The following is an 18,202-nucleotide window of genomic DNA, read 5'->3' on the forward strand; positions in this document are numbered from 1 at the left end:
CTGCACACATACACAGGCCCCAACATCTTTGCTGAATTTGACATGGCAAATCCCAAAGGAGTAAATGGAAATGTGTTGGTGTGCAGTACAGATGTCAAGAATCCGAAATGAGGATAATAGTTATTGGCTAGGGAACAAAAACACAACGTCATGAGTTGATGACGGCATTTAGTTGCAATGACAGTTGAAAACAGAAGTAGCGTGCGGGAAACAAAATGGCCGTCCATGAAACTTACCCTCGACGTATTCCAGCACCATGCACAAGTGCCTGCGCGTTTCAAAGGAACAAAACATGGAAACAACGAAGGGGTTCTCTGCAAAGGTGAGAATGTCCCTTTCCACAAAGGCCTGCTGGATCTGGTTCCTCAAGATCAAATTCTGCTTGTTGATCTTCTTCATAGCAAAGCGCTGCCGCGTCTCCCTGTGGCGCACCAGATACACCGCCCTGGACAGAAGTTGAGATTGACAACGGACAACTAAGACATAAAGGTATGTAAGGCGCATCCGAAGGCCTTTGTTTTCTTCAAAAGATGACACTGCGCCTTATATAAGAAGTCATATTGTGCCACAACAGGTATCGCAACTACTGTTAGCAGCCACCGACTCATTTTCCCCCATGTAGAAGAAGTAGTGCGTAACCCTAGCCTCTACTGTAGCGCTTTATAATGTGGCGTGCCTTATATTTGAATATACAGGTAACATCCGACTTACGACCGGGTTCCGTTCCGACAAAACGGTTGTAAGTCAAACGGTCGTAAATCGAAATGCATTCAAAATGGCTGACGCGAGGTTTATACGACAGGACAGTATACGATGTCAATCTGTTGTTTGGTTTTTAAGCAAACTTTTCGATTGAATACTATTATACACCAAAATGTTGACAGTTCATTTATAAATCTTATAACTTTTAGTGTCATTTTAATAATTTTATAGTTCGTATTATCGATCTTTATTACTGTGTAGGCATACACGCTTTCTGCTGACCCAAATACGCACGGCTTCCCACGCATGCGAGCTGTCCAAAAATCGCGAAAACGGAGAAGTCACCCAACACACACGCTCAGACTCAGGCGGACGCCAAAGCAAAAAAGTTACCGGTTGCCCTCTCCCTGGCCGTCCCCCGTACCGACGTGCGACCTGTAATATGTACGTATTATATTTGGAAAACCTTTTTCATTCATTCAAGGTGCACCTTATAGTCCGGTGTGCCATATACAGTAAAGTCTCGTTATATCGATATTCTCGGGAGTCGGAAAAAAATATCGATATAACCGGACTATCGATCTATCCGATCCTGCGGCATATAAATTTTCTCCTTGCGTTCATAGAAATAGTATCGTAATAAGCAGTACTATCGATATAACTATCGATATAACGAGACTTTACTGTATATGGAAAAACTTTGAAAATGCACCATTCATTGCGGGTACACCTTACACTCCAATGCACCTTATACACCGGAAAATACGGTCGTTGCTCGTAGCAGGCCTAAAAGCATTCTTTAAAAATTAGCCATTAGCAGAACACTACAATTAGGAAAAATGTAACTACAGCTTTGAAGTACCGTATTTTCCGGAGTATAAGGCGCACCCAAAAGCCTTCATTTTCTTCAAAAGCTGACCCTGCACCTTATACGCAGGTGCGGCGTATATATGAAGTCATATTGAGGCACAACTGGTCTCGCAACTACTGTCAGCAGCCACTGACTCAATTTCCCCTTGTAGAAGAAATAATGCGTAACCCCAGCCTCCACTGTAGTGCCTTATAATGTGCTGTGCCTTATATTTGGAAAACTTTTATATACAGTAAAGTCTCGTTATATCGATATCGGATATATCGATAGTCCCGGTTATATCGATACTATTTCTATGCACGCACGGAGAAAATTACATGCAAACAGGGTCGGATATATCGATAGTCCCGGTTATATCGATATTTTTTCGGACTCCCTTGAATATCGATATAACGAGACTTTACTGTATTTCTATCTGATATTTGGAAAACGTTTTACATTCATTGAAGGTGTGTCTTATCGTCCAGTGCGCCTTATATATGGAAAAACTTTGAAAATACACCATTCGTTGGGGGTGCGACTTATACTCCACTGCACCTTATACACCGGAAAATATGGTTATCTTGTGTCGTTAAGAGGGCAAGATTTTAAATCAGACTTTAGAAATGAGAATTGCTTGGGCTTCAACAGTCAATCAATAAAAACGTGGCAAGGTTCAAGACTCAAGTTTGCCATTCATTCTCAATACATTTAATTTCAAGATATATTCGTCATATATTTCCAGTTTCCATTTCAAATGATTCATTTTACAACATTCCAATCAGGACTGAGCCCCAATGTGAACCGTTAAATATTCGTGGAATGTAATGGATTGCTTTACCCGTAAGCGCCGTTGCTAATGAGTTTGATGCTCTGAAAGTCTTCCTCACTTGGTGGTTTAATGGCTCTCCCCTTACCCTGGCAACAGAGATCAAGACATTTTTCACGGTTACTACAGTAGATAGCTGATCATGTTACGAGTTGTCATTATTGGTCCATGAAAGGGTTAAAAGTGAGAATCAATATCGGATTTACAATTTGATTACTATCAGAAATGCGATTGATTAGCCTTGGTGGAGGAGGTTTATATAATAATAATAATAATAATAATAATAATAATAATAATAATAATAATAATAATAATAATAATTTATTTTCAAGTCCTTTCAAAGCTCTCAAGGACACTTTACAGTCACAGATAAGCATAGAAAAAAACTGATACAATAATAAATAAAATATAATTATAAATAGAAACAAGAGATAAAGCTACACAGAAAATGCAATTTTCAATAGGTTGGTTTGAAGCTGGGAAGAGAATCAATGTTATAGCACTTTAACAACAGCTGAAGCTGGAGGATAACACTAACATGGAAAAAAGGTAAATGGAAATATTTTTTGCCAGAGGCCACAGCAGCGCTTTATCAGCACCCAAACAAAAAAAAAAAAAAAGAAAAAAACAAAACCCGAACAAATTCTGGAATTGCGCTCTATGTCATATTTTCAATTCCCAAATAAATTTGTGAATGGCAGTGAATGAATAACTGGTTTTAAAATTTGAAGACAAAAATAATGACTGTTATTGTGGTTTACATACGACAATTTGATTTTTTTTTTGTTTAGAGCCTAGCAAGAATCATGGCACTTGATATGCTACATTTGCTTTCGCGGGCCGAATAAAATGATATACGGGGCCAGATTTGGCCCCCGGGCCTTGACTTTGACACCAGTGTGTTAGATTATACACAGTGAAGGATGTGTGTATAAGCGCATTGTGACAGCTTTTGATCATGGATTACTGGATTTCATTTCTTCGGGTACCTCTGTTGAGTCATCAGTCTCAGGCGTGTGCGGACCTTCGCTGTCGTAGCTGTCAAGACTCACGATATCTGGGGAGAGGTGGGAGGGCGGGAACACAATTGTGAATAAGAAGAAAAATAAACATCTCCAAATGGGCTACCTCACGTCACAATGCAGATGTCCACAGGCAAAATGTGATTCCTTTTCAGAGCAACACAGCCATAAGTGTCACAAAAAGAAAACGGAAAAGAAGAGAGCTCCTATTAATTTCGCCTGCGTTTACTTAAACGCTGCCTCCCACTTGTCCTCTTCTTTTGCCAGCAGAAATGTACTGTGCACTCGCTGTAGAACACTGATTATTATTTTAATGCTTCGTGCACACAAAAACTGCACAAAGGATGTCATAAAGCATTTGACAGAACAGAGGACCGTCAATTGTGTCCATTTGGGTTTGATGTGGCATGAGCGGCCTTCTATCGCGTACCAAGAAAAAGAAAGTGGGAAAAGCGATGCGGTTGGAAGAGCGCGTCTACGTGTAAAGTGGCAACAATCGTCGTCCCTTGAGCAGAATTCACCTGAAAGAAGCTAAACATTTCTCGGGGCTTTACAAAAGAGTCATTTCAGGCTGTTTAGCCAATCGTTTTAATGAACAGCCTGCTTCGGTTCAGACCGAGCCCATCAGACAGGTGTTAATTAAAGGTTTGGAGGCGGTGATGGCGGCGCGGGAGTCGCGATGAATAATTATAGAGGTTGATGCTGCCACACGTCTACACGGCAAAACGCCTAAAGCAGCAGCTTCCATTCCAGATGTCACATATTGTCTCATCGAGAATGTACATTGAGAATGTAAAAAATAGTCTCATTAATATAGCATGAGACAAAAGCTTTGGTCCACATGTAATATAATATACAGTGGTACCTCACCTCGGCTTACGAATTTAATTGGTTCCCAGACAGAGTGTGTAAGGCGAAAAGTGTGTATCCCAAAATTTAATTTCCCATAGGAAACCATTAAAATAAGAATAATCCGTTCCCAGGTCCCCATAAAACATAATTCTCTACTATCTAATTTTCTAAGCCTTATATAACTACACAAAATATTCCTTATTTTATGTATAATAAATGTGCTATGGTATTATAATTAAAGAAATAAACTGTACTATATAATAAAGTCATTTATTTACCTTTGTGGTGGTCGTTGATGGCTTGATGGAATTGAGTGGCTGGTTTCATCAGCATTAAACACTTGATGAGGAACGTAACCTTCTTTTACCATCTTGAGGAATGATCCCTTGTAGGTGCATTCTCTGCGATAATTCTATCTAGTTCCTCACCAATTGTGTTCTGTTTAGCTGGGTTGATAGCTTTTTGCATCAAGTGTACAGATGGCCCCGCCGGCACCTGCACAGGTGTTGGTCGTTCCAATCCGTGGCAGACTGTCACGTTCTGGTTGGTGACCAACGGATAGCGCTGACGGCCCCGCCCTCAGTTGCACAGATGTTGGTCGTCCTCATCAGTAGCAGTAAAAAGGACTCCCAGCGCGACCATTCGGGGTCGGGTCATTGCGTTGTACTGCAGTGTATTGTATTACACTGTATGTGTTTGCTTCACCCTGTCAGGTTTGTTTCATCATGGCAGAACTCATGGTTTTCTTTTGTACTTTGTACTTTTCTGTTCGGATGACTTTGATGTTTTAGATGTTGTTCCTGCTGACTTTATTGTAATACAATTTGTCAACTACAACCTGCTGCTCCCTCCTGCCTGCTTTTTTTGGGATCCACAATCACCATCACCACCTTGCAAACCGTGACAGAGCCAATGTCTCTGGGCAATAATTACAACAAAATCTTGTTGGTGGGAACCGAACTTTTTTCCCTACCACTCACCTTCCAGAGGGTCCCTGGTGAGCCCAAGCTGGTTGATGATATATCGAGGAATGTCTGCCTTCATCAACTGGCCTTCCTTGGCGTGGTCCTCCGCCGCCTCCAACAGATGGTAGAACTCTTCTGGATTAAATTCCTGTTATGTGAGCACAAAGAGCAACCAGGTTAAAAATGTGTCAGAATGTCAGGTGTTAATAAAACGGATGCACAGACATGAAATCAGATTGGATTCATGTATGAACTGTTAAAATTATACCATTCTTTCTTATGTATGTGTGAGTGTGTGCGTGTGGGTGTGTATGTGTGTGACAAAAAAAACTGTCTCCCAACACGTTTACGCAGGTGTGAAAGACAATTTACACATTTCCCCAAGTGTTTATACCCCCTAAAACATGGTCACTATCTGAAAAAAAATAATAACAAAGTAATAACAGACAACAAAAATGTAATATATTCCTATTTTTTTACTTTTATGTGTATATACGGTACATATTGTTGTGGTCCTTGAGTACCGTATTTTCCAGTGTATAAGGCGCACCTTCAATAAATGACAAAAAAACTTTTACATATCACATATAATATATAGTTAAAAGACAGCAATGGCTGGTTCAAATTAAGTGGAAGGGCGTTTTATTGCTCTGCTTATCACAACGTGTTGATGGCATTCATAGACAAAGATACGTTCGTAGAAAAGAAATGATAGGAAAAACAATTAGCCTATTATCCAGACTATAAGGCACACTGAATTACCATATTTTCCGGTGTATAAGGTGCAACGGCGTATAAGGCGCACCCCCAATGAATCAAAATCAGAAAATCACAATCAGAAAACTTAATCGTCCCACAATGGTAAAATTTGCAGTTGGATGGTGTATTTTTAAACTTCTTCCATATATAAGGAGCACCGGAATATAAGGCGCTTCTTCACAATATGAAAAAAGGTTTTCAACATATAATATATAGAGTAGTTAAGAGACAGTGGAAGGGCGTTTTATTGCTCTGCTTACCATGACGTGTTGATGGCATTCATAGACAAAGATATGTTTGTAGACAAGAAATTATTGGAAGAATAATTACCATATCCTATTTTCCAGACTATATATAAATATTCAATATATAAGGCGCACTGAATTACCGCATATTCAGGTGTATAAGGCGCACCCCCAATGAATGGTGTATTTTCAAACGTTTGAAATATATAAGGCGCATCGGACTATAAGGCGCACCTTCAATGAATGAAAAAAGTTTTCCAAATACAATATATATATCTATGAAAAATCTATGAAAGTTTTCCAGATATATGGCAACTACATTATAAGGCGCTAGAGTAGAGGCTGGGGTTACGCACTACTTCTTCTACAGGAGGGGATATGGAGTCGGTGGCTTTTGACAGTAGTTGCAAGACCTGTTGTGGCTCAATATTACCTCACATATAAGGCGCACCTGTGTATAAATTCTTTCCCATTAAGGTGTATTACTGTTGTTTGTTTGCTGTCAATGATTAAACAATGTACATTAGAGTAAATCAACACTGATTTAAATCATTTGAGGATGTGATTTTTCTTACCCTTCATTTGTTTGAAGGTGTGTATAAGGCGCACGGTCTTCTTTTGAAGAAAAAGGCATTTGTGCACCGGAAAATACACTACACGACTTTTGCCATTTATCACAAAATAACTACCAATCTCAAAAGTGTAAGATGTATTGCAGTCTTAATATGTACAAACAAAACAACAAGAAAAAACGAGGTTGTGTTGTACAACAGCCAACTTTAAATTACTTTTCATAACCCATCCCCTTTTCCTGTTTTCTGTGGGAATCACAGTGATTTTGATTATAAGGTAGAGCCGAGGGGGCCTGCCGGGATCATTTCCTCCTGTGTTCTCATGTAACTGACACACCCCCACCACGTCCACCCCCTCTGGACCAAATAGGAAAGAAACAGCAGAAGAAGGATTAAACTCCTTCCCTGATGCCTCGCTTTCTTTTCAGATCATATTTTTGTAGATAACAGCCTCTGACATTTCTAATGTGGCAGACGTCAGCAATGACGTAAAAGTGATCAGTGTGTTACCCTTACGAACCTCAAGGATCGGGATTAAAAAAAAACACAAAATAAGTAGACAAAACAAAAACCCATTTGCATCTTGTGTGACCTCATCCACCCCTTCTCAACGGTCGTCTTAGCAACGGAAAAATCAGTGGAGCGTCATCTGTGACAAGCGTGCGAGGCCATATGTCAGTTAAATGCTGCGTATATTCAAAGTCATGACTTGCGACCTGCCTGGTTGGATAAAATGTGAAGAAATGAGCCTAGGAGGGGTTAAATGACATTCAAGTTGGTTTGTAAAAATCACCTTTCAGCTCTAAAGCTCAAAAGCATGCACGACTGGTAAATATCAGACTTTTAAAGACAAAAATTTAGCAGTAAAGGAAAAAAAAACCTCAAGATATCCCTTTTGGATTTTTCCCTGAGACCAAGCAACTTTTGTTCCTGTATTTTTCTCCTAATTTAGCTCTCTCTCTTTGATATTTTAACATTAGCATAAAAATATTACAGAGTACTGCAAATAGAAATCAAAATTACAAAAAAATGTACAGTGTTACCTTGGCTTACAAACATAATTGGTTCCCAGAAAGTGTGTATTCCAAACATTAATTTCCCACAGGAAACCATTAAAATGAGAATAATCCGTTCCCAGGTAACCATAAAAAAATTAGTTTCAACTACATAAGCCTTGAAACTACACACAATATACCTTATTTTATGTATAATAAATATGCTATGGTATTGTAATTAAAGAAATAAACTGTACCGTATAATAAAGTTGTTTTATTTACATCTGTGATGGTCGTTGATGGCTTGATGGAATGGAGTGGCTGGTTTCATCAGCATTAAACACTTGATGAGGAATGTAACCTTCTTTTACCATCTTGAGAAATGATCCCTTGTAGGTGCTTTCTCTGCGATAATTCTATCTAGTTCCTAACCAATTGTGTTCTGTTTAGCTGGGTTGATAGCTTTCTGCATCAAGTGTACAGATGGCCCCGCCGGTACCTTTTTTTGCATAAAGTGTCTCAAGGAGCTCTGGGTTGTACATCTTAGACATTGTGATATTCCAACAGCAACAGATGCAGGTAGACACACTAGAAACTTCATTAATAGCTGGTTCCTTTGCTTGTATGTTCTTTTCAAATTGTACAGATGGCTTGTGCGGGTTATTTGTGGAGCCTGATTGATGAGATATTTTAACCTTTAACCTACACTCTGCCTTTGAACTATCAATAAAGTTGAAAAAAGTCCAAATTCACTTTTGTTTTTGTCGTGTGTGTGTGTTTCTGTTTCTGTAACCCCACCCCCCCTCCCCCTGCTGCATGTGTCCCCTCCCTCCTTTACCGCAGATCTTGACCAATCACGTGCGGCTTTAACCGCAGACTGGGGGCGGGGAATAGAGGGGGAAAAAGCCGGCTGCCATTTGAGGAGCTCCAAGAACCGGCTCGTTCGCGAATGACACATCACTCATTGTGGCGCTAGGTGTGTTTCCCGAAAAATAGTTTGTATGCCAAGATTATAGTCTTGCGAATTTAACATTCGTAAGGTGAAAAGTTCGTTAGCCTGATAAAATTATATTAGATTAGATGAGCCTCAATTTGTCTCACAGTGGAGACATTTACATTTCACAAAAAAAGTCAGAAAGTCTCACCAAGCACTCGAGCAGCCTGGCCGGCCGAGATATGATGATAAAGAGCTTCTTGACCAATTCGATGACAAAAGTGAGCTCTGAACTCTCTGAGCGCTCGTACGCCTAAAGGCAAATGGAAAGGAACGCAGAGTGAGCCACTTTAAGCCAAAGAGAGCCAGGAAGCTTTGTTACTGACGTCATGCAGGAGCTTCTCCAAGTTTTCCTGAAGTTCACAGAAGTAAACGCTGGTAATGAGACCCTCTCGCGATTTGGTCAGGCAATCTCGAGACAGCTCGGCTATCTGGTGATGGATGAAGCTGAGGACGCCGTCAGCCAGAGGCAAAACGCTCTCTGGGGAGTAGTTGTGGATGAACTCTGCTAGCCTCTCCTCCATCTGAGCTGTGGCCTAGCGGATGACAACACATTGGTTATTCATTGTCATCAAATTAGTGTGATAATTAATCACCAAAAGTCACTGTGACTAACTAATCACTATCCAACCTTTCTCGAAATGAGAATTACTTATTGAGTACTGATTACTACATCCAAGTTAGTGTTTCAATAGAAACAAGTATTGTTTAACTCTCCGAGGCGTTTCTCATGTTAAGCTAGCATTAGATTAGCAGACTTTGTAGCAGACATGTTTTTTTGAACAATTGGATGTCCAGAAAAGAAAAATAAATATAAAATGATTGTTGCTGTTTCCGTGGGTAGAATTAGCAATTATTCTTAGGTTTACAATTACAAACATTTATGTAATTATTGCTATTTGCATTTGATATGTTAGTTTTAAAGAAGACTTCCAGCGTGTGTAACAAGCTAGCCAGTTTTTAATGTTTGCTTTTCAAGCCATTTGTGCCTCTGCTCCCTCGGCAGATTTGATTTGTTTTGTTTTCTGCAACCCTCAGGACATCAACATGACACAGTGAATTTGTTTGCTCACAAACAGGAACTTGTCGGCTCCAGAATGCATTTGTGTTCATCGACAGTAAATGTGTTCCACTAATGCCATTCCACAGTATATTCAATATGAATTATGGTTTATTTACTGAAGTCTCATGACAGATTTGCTATTTTTAATAGATTCATATCTACCATGTATGCCACATTATGTAAAGCAACCAAAAGCGCAACATTTGTACATGTAAATAAAAGAACGCATTATTTCAACTTTTGTACATCGAATACATGCCGATAATTTTCCAAGATGGCTTTCCGGATCATGATCACAACAGACCTAATACAAAGAAACTATGTTATTTGAGACACTCCCCAATTTACGAACAAGATAAATTCCGAACGTTCATTCGTGAGTTGCTTCAGTGCTATATTTTGTATGGAATGTATGTTTAAAGGACAACCGACGCCTCCGGAGAAGTTGTGTCCATAATTTGTAAAATCACTTCAAATGACTTCTACTGAGCGTATTTTACAAAGATTCTACGGCATGTAGCTATATTTTACGTTTTAAGACTCGCTCTGTATTATTCAGTATATTCAGGAAGTCTTGTTTTTGAGTTGGTGACGATTCCTGATGTCACGTCGCGTTAGGTAGAATGATTTAACAGGTCCGAGTAGATTTTACACTGTATAGAGTAGCGGTACTTCATTCACTACTTTCATGCCATGGTGAATATCTTTAAACCTGAGTGTGTTTTTACATGGAGCTAAATTCTTTGTGTGTGTGTTTGTGTGTGTGTGTGCGTGTGTGTCTGACCTTGGGGAAGCGCTCCTTGTACACATGGTTCATCATCACTATTTCATTATCGTAGCAGGATGGCGAGCGCCCGGGGCTGAAGAGAAAGGGACAAAAGGCAAAACGTGGTGAAGTGTTACGACACATCACTCAATGAGAAAAATCAAAGAGCGAGTAAAATATAAGGTTGGAAGCATAGTGGAACTTTTTTTGTGTAATTCGCAGCTTTGAGAGCCATGTATTGAAGAAAAAAGGATCAACGCATGAATATAATACCTTTTTTCAATTTATACCGACACTACAATGGTGGCATGAGTGGCATGAGAGGATATGATGATGAAAAGATGTCCTGTGAGCAAACACGCTACAGACAAACCTCACAGACTGACGTAATGTGAATAGTAACAATGAGGGATGTCAAGGTACACAATGGAGGGGGGGGGGGTTGCTGTGGAAAAGCCCACACTCATGCTGGTGTATTATCTAGGATAGGATATACTGAGCGGATTAATAGCGGAGAGTTGATAAGTAGTCATGTGTCGTATGTTCTTAATGAAGTGGAAGAAGATTTTTAGGGTGTGACTGAACCTCGTAACCTTGGGGGGGAAAAAAAGAAGTGTTTCTCTCTCAAAACGAAGGGTGCAAGATACACACATCACAAGAATAATGAGATTTTTTTTTATATGAGCCATACCAATGAGTATGTGGAACCGTCGCGGTTGGAATTGAAGCGGATTTACGTGGGACAGGAGATGTGAGACAGTCTCTTTTTGTCAATAGATGCTACAGCTTCGTGTTTGCTTTCAACATTTAGCTTGTAGCAGACATATTCCATCACGACGTCCCTGATCCACTGGTGAAAAAGACACTTTGATCCTCTCCTCTCCTCTTTCATCTGAAACTGCTTCATGCATCATAGATGGTGCAGAAAGTGCTTCAGATTGAACGACTGCCTGTGTCTTTTGTGTTGCCACATTATTTGTTATTTAGTGTTTTTGTTGTTTTGACTTCAAGATGGCGCCGTGAAAGTGGCTGCCTTTACAGCTTCTCCTGTACTGTATTCTGTTTTTCTACTTCTTCCTTTCCTTTAACTTTCATCACTTTGCTGCTGTGAAATGTATATGTATCCATAGCAAGACTAATAAAGGCTAATCCAATCCAAATTATAATAAAATAGTTTTGTAGGCTCTCCTTGACACCACTTGCAGTGTGTCCTTTTAACCAAGACTGCTGGGATAGAATTTTTATGGATATATATTTTTTTGCTTTTATTGTCACTCACAACTGTCTGCATTTACAATATATTGCGTGTATGCATCACCACTCGACGGGAGTAAAATGAATACGCGGGCAGATTAACAGACAGGAAACTGGTGGCCAACCTTTCACAATATTTCGAGCTGCATATTAATCTGTATTTCACGGACCAGTTAAATTTGGTGTGTTTGAATGTAGACTGCCACATATACGGTATATGACGCTTGCAAAATCATCAGCATCACTTACACTGGATTGGCACAGACATGTTGACATTCCGCGGTAATTTAACCTCCCATGTTATTAAATTTTAATGAATCCCAAATTACAGTCTGCCACTCACTGCTGATGCCATGACAGCAGTTCATCATTATCAGAAAATAATACACAGAGTAATGTCATGATTTATATAAACTAATCCCATTTTTTAGCTCATTCATCGCCAAACATGCAGATCTGGATGAAGTTGGAGTCGGAGGAATTAATTTGTATGTTTTGCCATTGCGTTCGGTTTGAACTGGAGAAAGCAATGAGCCATTGATTAAGCAGCAAGGGAATTACTGCCACCTATAGGTACAAAGTGGAATATCATCCACCTCTCATGATTTTTCAATGAAACAAGACCTTATTTTTCCCTTTGGCGGATGTTTCACCTGAGGCTCCGAGAACGAGGACGGACGTACGGTGAGCGGCGGCCCCCGTCGTCATCCGTGATGCTCTCGGTGCTGCCAAAATGCTTGGACAGGAAATGCAGCTCGTCCATGGTGGGTTGGAAGGGCAGCTGGTGCAGTCGTTCCTGGGATGAGCTGGATGACTGGAAAGGAAGCGGCGGGGCCAAGAAGAGAGAGAATGACGTTATTTCCTCTATTCATTTCTTTTTATTTATCTGGCTGGTTGGCTACCTAGCTATCTATTTGCAGTCTAGCTATTTAGCTAGCTATCTATTAGCTAGCTAATAGCTATCTCGCTAGCTTTCTAACTATTTGAGTTCTTCCGGGTTGACTGAACGCTGGCGCAATTGGCTGCCGCTGCTCACCCACACAAAAGACATATCCTGTGACTGTGAAGTGACCTTGAGAGTTTCGAAAGGCGCTTATAAATTAAATGTATTATTATTATTATAACCACAGTAATGTTATTCATTTCAATCATATTGTTCAGTAAATACATCCCTGATTGTGTTTGTCACAACTGAGCATTCTCATTCGAACTATTGGCGTACCAAATGTTATTAGTATTTTATCTTTTGATTTTATTTTCTCCATTGATGCCGGTGAAGCGGATAATAATTGATGTGAATGAGGGATCGGAGAAGGGAGGAGGATGAGGAAAGGAAAGCACACAATATACCATCATGTGAGTTAGTGCAAATGAAAAATAAAACATGAAAACGAGATAGTATAGGGAGCGGTGAAGGAATAGAGGAAATATTAAAAGAAATTGCAGAAGTGTAGATAAACATAAAGGGTGAAACTGCAAGGAATGAAACAACCTCATACAATAAAAGGGGCCTGCTTCCTTTCGGACGGATTGAGAGTGGCTTTTCTGCCAGCTCAGCGGGGGAAACGCCAACCTGGATCAATACGCGAATGAATGAACGAACGCACCTCCCAATGGGATGTCATGCTTGGCATTGACCACACAATGATTTCTGCTGTTAAGGAAACTGCTCTCAGCCACTTGGATGCTGAAGAGTGCAATAAATGGCAAGGGATGCAGGTAATCCGGTAACGGAAACTTCCCAGATCCTCCCCAATGGACATAGAGAGGAAAATGTCACATGGTACTGAAAAAAAGGCAACCACATACAGTGTAAATGTGCCTCATCCTCATTTCAACCTTCATTTTCAAACGCTTACACAACACAGTGCCTACTACATCAGAGCACGCTAACACTAAACATTGCGTAGCTCCATTCAGAATTAGTAGCTGAAAATTGTGAAAAATGTCCATCTCACCTAAGTACAGTGATACCTTGGCTTACGAACTTAATAGGTTCCCAGACAGTGTGTAAGGTTAAAAGTGTGTATCCCAAAAAATAATTTCCCAAAGGAATTAGGTTACCCACAAACACAGCACATGAGTTAGATTTGAACCAAAGATCTTTTGACTGTGATACAGATGTATTCAAAACTGAGTACAGTGATACCTCGGTTTACGAACCCCTTGTCTAACAAACTTTTCGGTTTAGGAACGTTAAATTTATGAAAATTTTATCTGAGCATACGAATTTACCTTGGCATACAAACTTTTTTCGCACATGGAGCTGCCTCAATGGGTGATGTGTCGTTCGCGAACGAGCCTGTTCTAACAACAAAATGGCAACCCACTGTTTTTGTCCTGTATTCCCTGCCCCCAGTCTTCGGTTAAAGCCTCGTGATTGGTCAAGAACGCAGCAGTGAGGGGGTGGGGGTTACAGACAGAGAGAGAGTGAGGCCGTTAAAACTTAAAGAGACAGGCAGACGACAGAGAGAGAATGAGCACATGGATAGAAAACGGTGACATTTGGAATCGTTTCAACTTTGATAGTTCAAAGGCAGAGTGCAGACTGCAAGGTTAAAATATCCCATCAATCAGGCTCCACAAATAACCCGCCCAAGCCATCTGTAAACCTGATGCAAAAAGCTATCAACCCAGCTAAACAGAACACAATTGATGAGGAACTAGGTAAAATTATCACAGAGAAAGCACCTACGAGGGATCATTCTTACGTTCCTCATCAAGTGTTTAATGCTGATGAAACCGGCCACTCCATTCTATCAAGCTATCAACGACCATCACAAAAGTAAATAAAAAACGACTTTATTATACAGTACAGTTTATTTATTTAATTATAATACCATATCACATTTATTATACATAAAATAAGGTATATTTTGTGGAGTTTTAAGGCTTAGAAAAGTAGAAAAATTATTTTTTATGGGGTCCTGGGAACGGATTACTCTCATTTTAATGATTTCCTATGGGAAATTAATTTTTGGGGTACACACTTTTTGCCTTACACACTCTGTCTGGGAACCAATTAAGTTCATAAGCCAAGGTGTCACTGTATAGAAAGCACAACAAATTAATAAAGAATTAGTAAAAAAGTAATACATCACAACTGTTTTTGTGGTTTCCATGAGACCATTTGAAATTTAGGTTCTGACTTTAGCAAGCAACATAGAATTTCACAAGTTATATTTGATTCCGCAGGTGGAATAAAATAATGTGGTGGGCCAGATTTGGCTTTGACACCTGCGATTTCCAATTGTGTTCACTTCCAAAGAAAATTAAGAGTCTTCAGTGAACTTAAAACAGATACCGGATGAAGCCGCAGCACCCTGAAATAAATCTCAGGGAGAACATGTAAATTCCCAAGAAACAGAAATCCAAACCCTCAGAACTGTGAAGCAGACGACCCACTAATCCGCCGTGGTGCCTTACTCGGATTTATATGAGCAAAATATACAGCAGATCATTCTCCTATTTACTAAGCAGAAGGTTAAAAGTGGCAGTTTTCAAAAAGGTTGTTATTTACGCAATATGCGCCACTACTTCCGATTTCAGAAGAATCTATGCATGCATTTCAAGAAGATGTATGAATTCTCATCCACATGAGCACCTTTAATCGGCTCTAATCAATATGCAGGGTTGAGGCTGTGTGGCTAACCGGGCTAGTAATTGCTCCAATAGTCAAGAAGAAATGAAGTAGGAAGTGGAGAGGAACACGAATCGACTGCATGATGAGGCGAAACGGGAGCTAATAGTAGCAGTAGCAGTTTATACGGCACTGTGATGACATCGGGAAAAAAAAAACTGTCAAAAGACACCAAGGTAATAGCAGATTTCCCGTTAGCATAAGGCTACACAACAGCTCGTGACATGTCTGCCAAAGTGTTCTTGTAATCACCTCTGCGCCACCCACCCTCCCTCATTAACTACCCACGCCACAGGGAACACAGAGAGATGTAGGGAAATTTATTGGAACACGTTGTGACTGCGAGGCACAATTCATTTCAATTATCTCAGCCCCATTTTGATTTTGCCCTTCTTTTTCTTTTCCAAGATGACCGAGTGCGCTCGCGCAGACAAATCAGGTCAATCATTTCTTGGCAAATTATGAGTTATTTTTTTCATGCTCTTCTGTTTTTTTTTTTGTGTGTATACACGTGACGCCCAGAGGCTTGTGGAGCGTGAAATGTTTTCAAAGTGCAAAGAAACAAGCGGAACAGGCAAGTTCAGAGCGCGATGAGATGAGCAGCGTAACGGCAAGTGATTTCGCACATGAAAATGTATAAAGCACGCAAATGTCCTTAGAGGGAGATAAATATTCATGAATATGACACAAATTATGTTTTACAGATGCTGAAATAAAATACAATTTGCCAAGAGGAAAGAGGCACTCGAAGGCATGGTTGAGCAAATTATGGCACATTGGCCAAACATGACCAGCCTCCAACCCCAACATTGAAACTAATTCATTTAAAGGACAACCGACATCTTCGGACAAGTTATGTCCATAATTTGTAAAATCGCTTCAAATGACTTCTACTGTGCGTATTTTACAAAGATTCCACCGCATAGAGCTATATTTTACGTTTTAAGACTCACGCTGAATATTCCGGAAGTCTTGTTTTTGAGTTAGTGATGAATCCTCACCCTACGTCACTGAAGGAACGCCCCTGACTGAGAAAGGACATACCTTGCATCACCTCAATGCATTTTGCGGTACTTTGTTTGGTCTGAAAACTTCGTGTTGATCCGTGTTGACGGCGAAATTAGTAGGTGAACACATAAATAACGAAATGGTGAATCGTTGTATGTTACACCTTTGTTGTTACTTACCGTTGAACTGGGTGTATTGGTGCCATATCCTGATGATGGAAGCGAAGCCAATGACCATCGACGACCATCAGGCCTGAGGGAGACAAAGAATAAGAAGTGGCAAATAGCAACATATGTTGGCGAGTGATTTTTGTTAGCAGTTAAGTAGCGCGCGCACACACACACACACGTAGACACACACATGCAGGAATGCAGACACACAATAGATAAACAAGGGCCTGTCACCCTTTTTCATGCGGGATTATTGCCTCCCGTTTCACTGTGCATTTAAAATTAATCACATCAACAATTTCACAGCGTTAGCACTTCAAAATAAAACAACAACAACAAAAATGCTAACCTTCTTGAAGAGGCAAAAGAGAAGTGGGCGGGACCACTTGGTGAGAAGTTGCGTGGGCTATCCAATGGGCTGCTTCCTTTTGACACACAATAAAACACCAAAACGAAAGCTGTATGTGTCTTTCCAAAGGCATCAATGTTAGGTTTGGATTGACACTCTCAAGAGACGTAGTCCTTATATAGTGGTATTTCTACTTGTCTCTAAATATGATACATTCAAGTTATGAAAAGCCTCAACAGCAATATATTGCCGCTTGTTAAGAAAGGTAATAACATTATGAATATATGATGAATATTACGTGAGCTGGGAAAATGTTTGGACACATTTTGAAGCAAAGTGATAGAGAATAGACAGAATAAAAGTTATCATATTTAATGTTCATGCTGTTGTATGCTTAGTTGTCCAAACACGAGGCCCACAATGGAAGCACAGAAAATATGGGGTCAATCTGAGGTGAACAGACACAGCCTGTTAAACGGTCATCCTCAGGTACGAGATCTGGCCTTGGGCTTAATTTAGGACTTTAGGACACAGGAAGAGCTCATTAGCCAGGTTACAAATATATCAGTTCATGGAAAGACAACCCATTAATAAGTCTATGTTCTGTTGGTTCATGGATGTTGGTGCTTGTAACATGAGATGTCCAGGGGTGTGGTATTCAAGTCAAGAAGACTGTATTTTACTAATGTATCACTTAAATTTACATTTACTCTCAATAAATAGCTTGGTTAAGGGCTGCAGAGGTTGGGCATTGGTCATGAATGGCTCCATCCCCTGCCAGCAGTAAAAGACAATCTTCCCATGTTCGAGCCTTTGTTCACAGTGTCCGAACAAACATCTCTGACACAAAGTAAACTTTTCTTGTTATGAAAAGTTTTTATTTTTTGTGCAGTTGTACATTTCAGTTTGCTGACATTTTCTTTTGTGCATAGAATACTTTGTTTTTAGCTTTTGCCCCCTCCCCCACCTCTTTCAATTTTACTCCTGTAAATTGCAAATTTACCCATTGTGGGACTATTAAAGGCTTTCTGATTCTGATCAAATGAATAAACTTGATGAAGAAAATAAGAATTGTCATTGCTGCTTATGAAAACGTTACAAATTGCATGTTAGTCGGATTGCGATTCCAAAGAAGATGAATTGCAAATAAAAAGTAGGTTTTTCTGC

The 18,202-nt window shown here is 39.9% G+C and overlaps 1 protein-coding gene across 3 annotated transcripts in view; it reads right to left on the reverse strand.

Annotated features, from left to right (window-relative positions):
• The window catches only part of mast1a (microtubule associated serine/threonine kinase 1a), a 73,309-nt gene that overhangs the window by 21,658 nt on the left and 33,449 nt on the right, over positions 1-18,202 (reverse strand). For all 3 annotated transcript variants that reach the window (XM_089007130.1, XM_089007129.1, XM_089007131.1), the window contains 10 exons: positions 17,036-17,111; positions 16,696-16,768; positions 12,522-12,682; positions 10,633-10,708; positions 9,112-9,321; positions 8,937-9,038; positions 5,236-5,368; positions 3,371-3,438; positions 2,394-2,470; positions 237-445 (listed from right to left, as the gene is read on the reverse strand). In XM_089007130.1, coding sequence (XP_088863256.1) covers positions 237-445; positions 2,394-2,470; positions 3,371-3,438; positions 5,236-5,368; positions 8,937-9,038; positions 9,112-9,321; positions 10,633-10,708; positions 12,522-12,682; positions 16,696-16,768; positions 17,036-17,111 — 1,185 coding nt within the window. The remainder of the gene's footprint in view (positions 1-236; positions 446-2,393; positions 2,471-3,370; positions 3,439-5,235; positions 5,369-8,936; positions 9,039-9,111; positions 9,322-10,632; positions 10,709-12,521; positions 12,683-16,695; positions 16,769-17,035; positions 17,112-18,202) is intronic.

The sequence above is a fragment of the Hippocampus bargibanti genome, linkage group LG10 (assembly GCF_051943395.1).
Source record: "Hippocampus bargibanti isolate YZ-2025 linkage group LG10, ASM5194339v1, whole genome shotgun sequence".
Classification (NCBI taxonomy): domain Eukaryota; kingdom Metazoa; phylum Chordata; class Actinopteri; order Syngnathiformes; family Syngnathidae; genus Hippocampus; species Hippocampus bargibanti.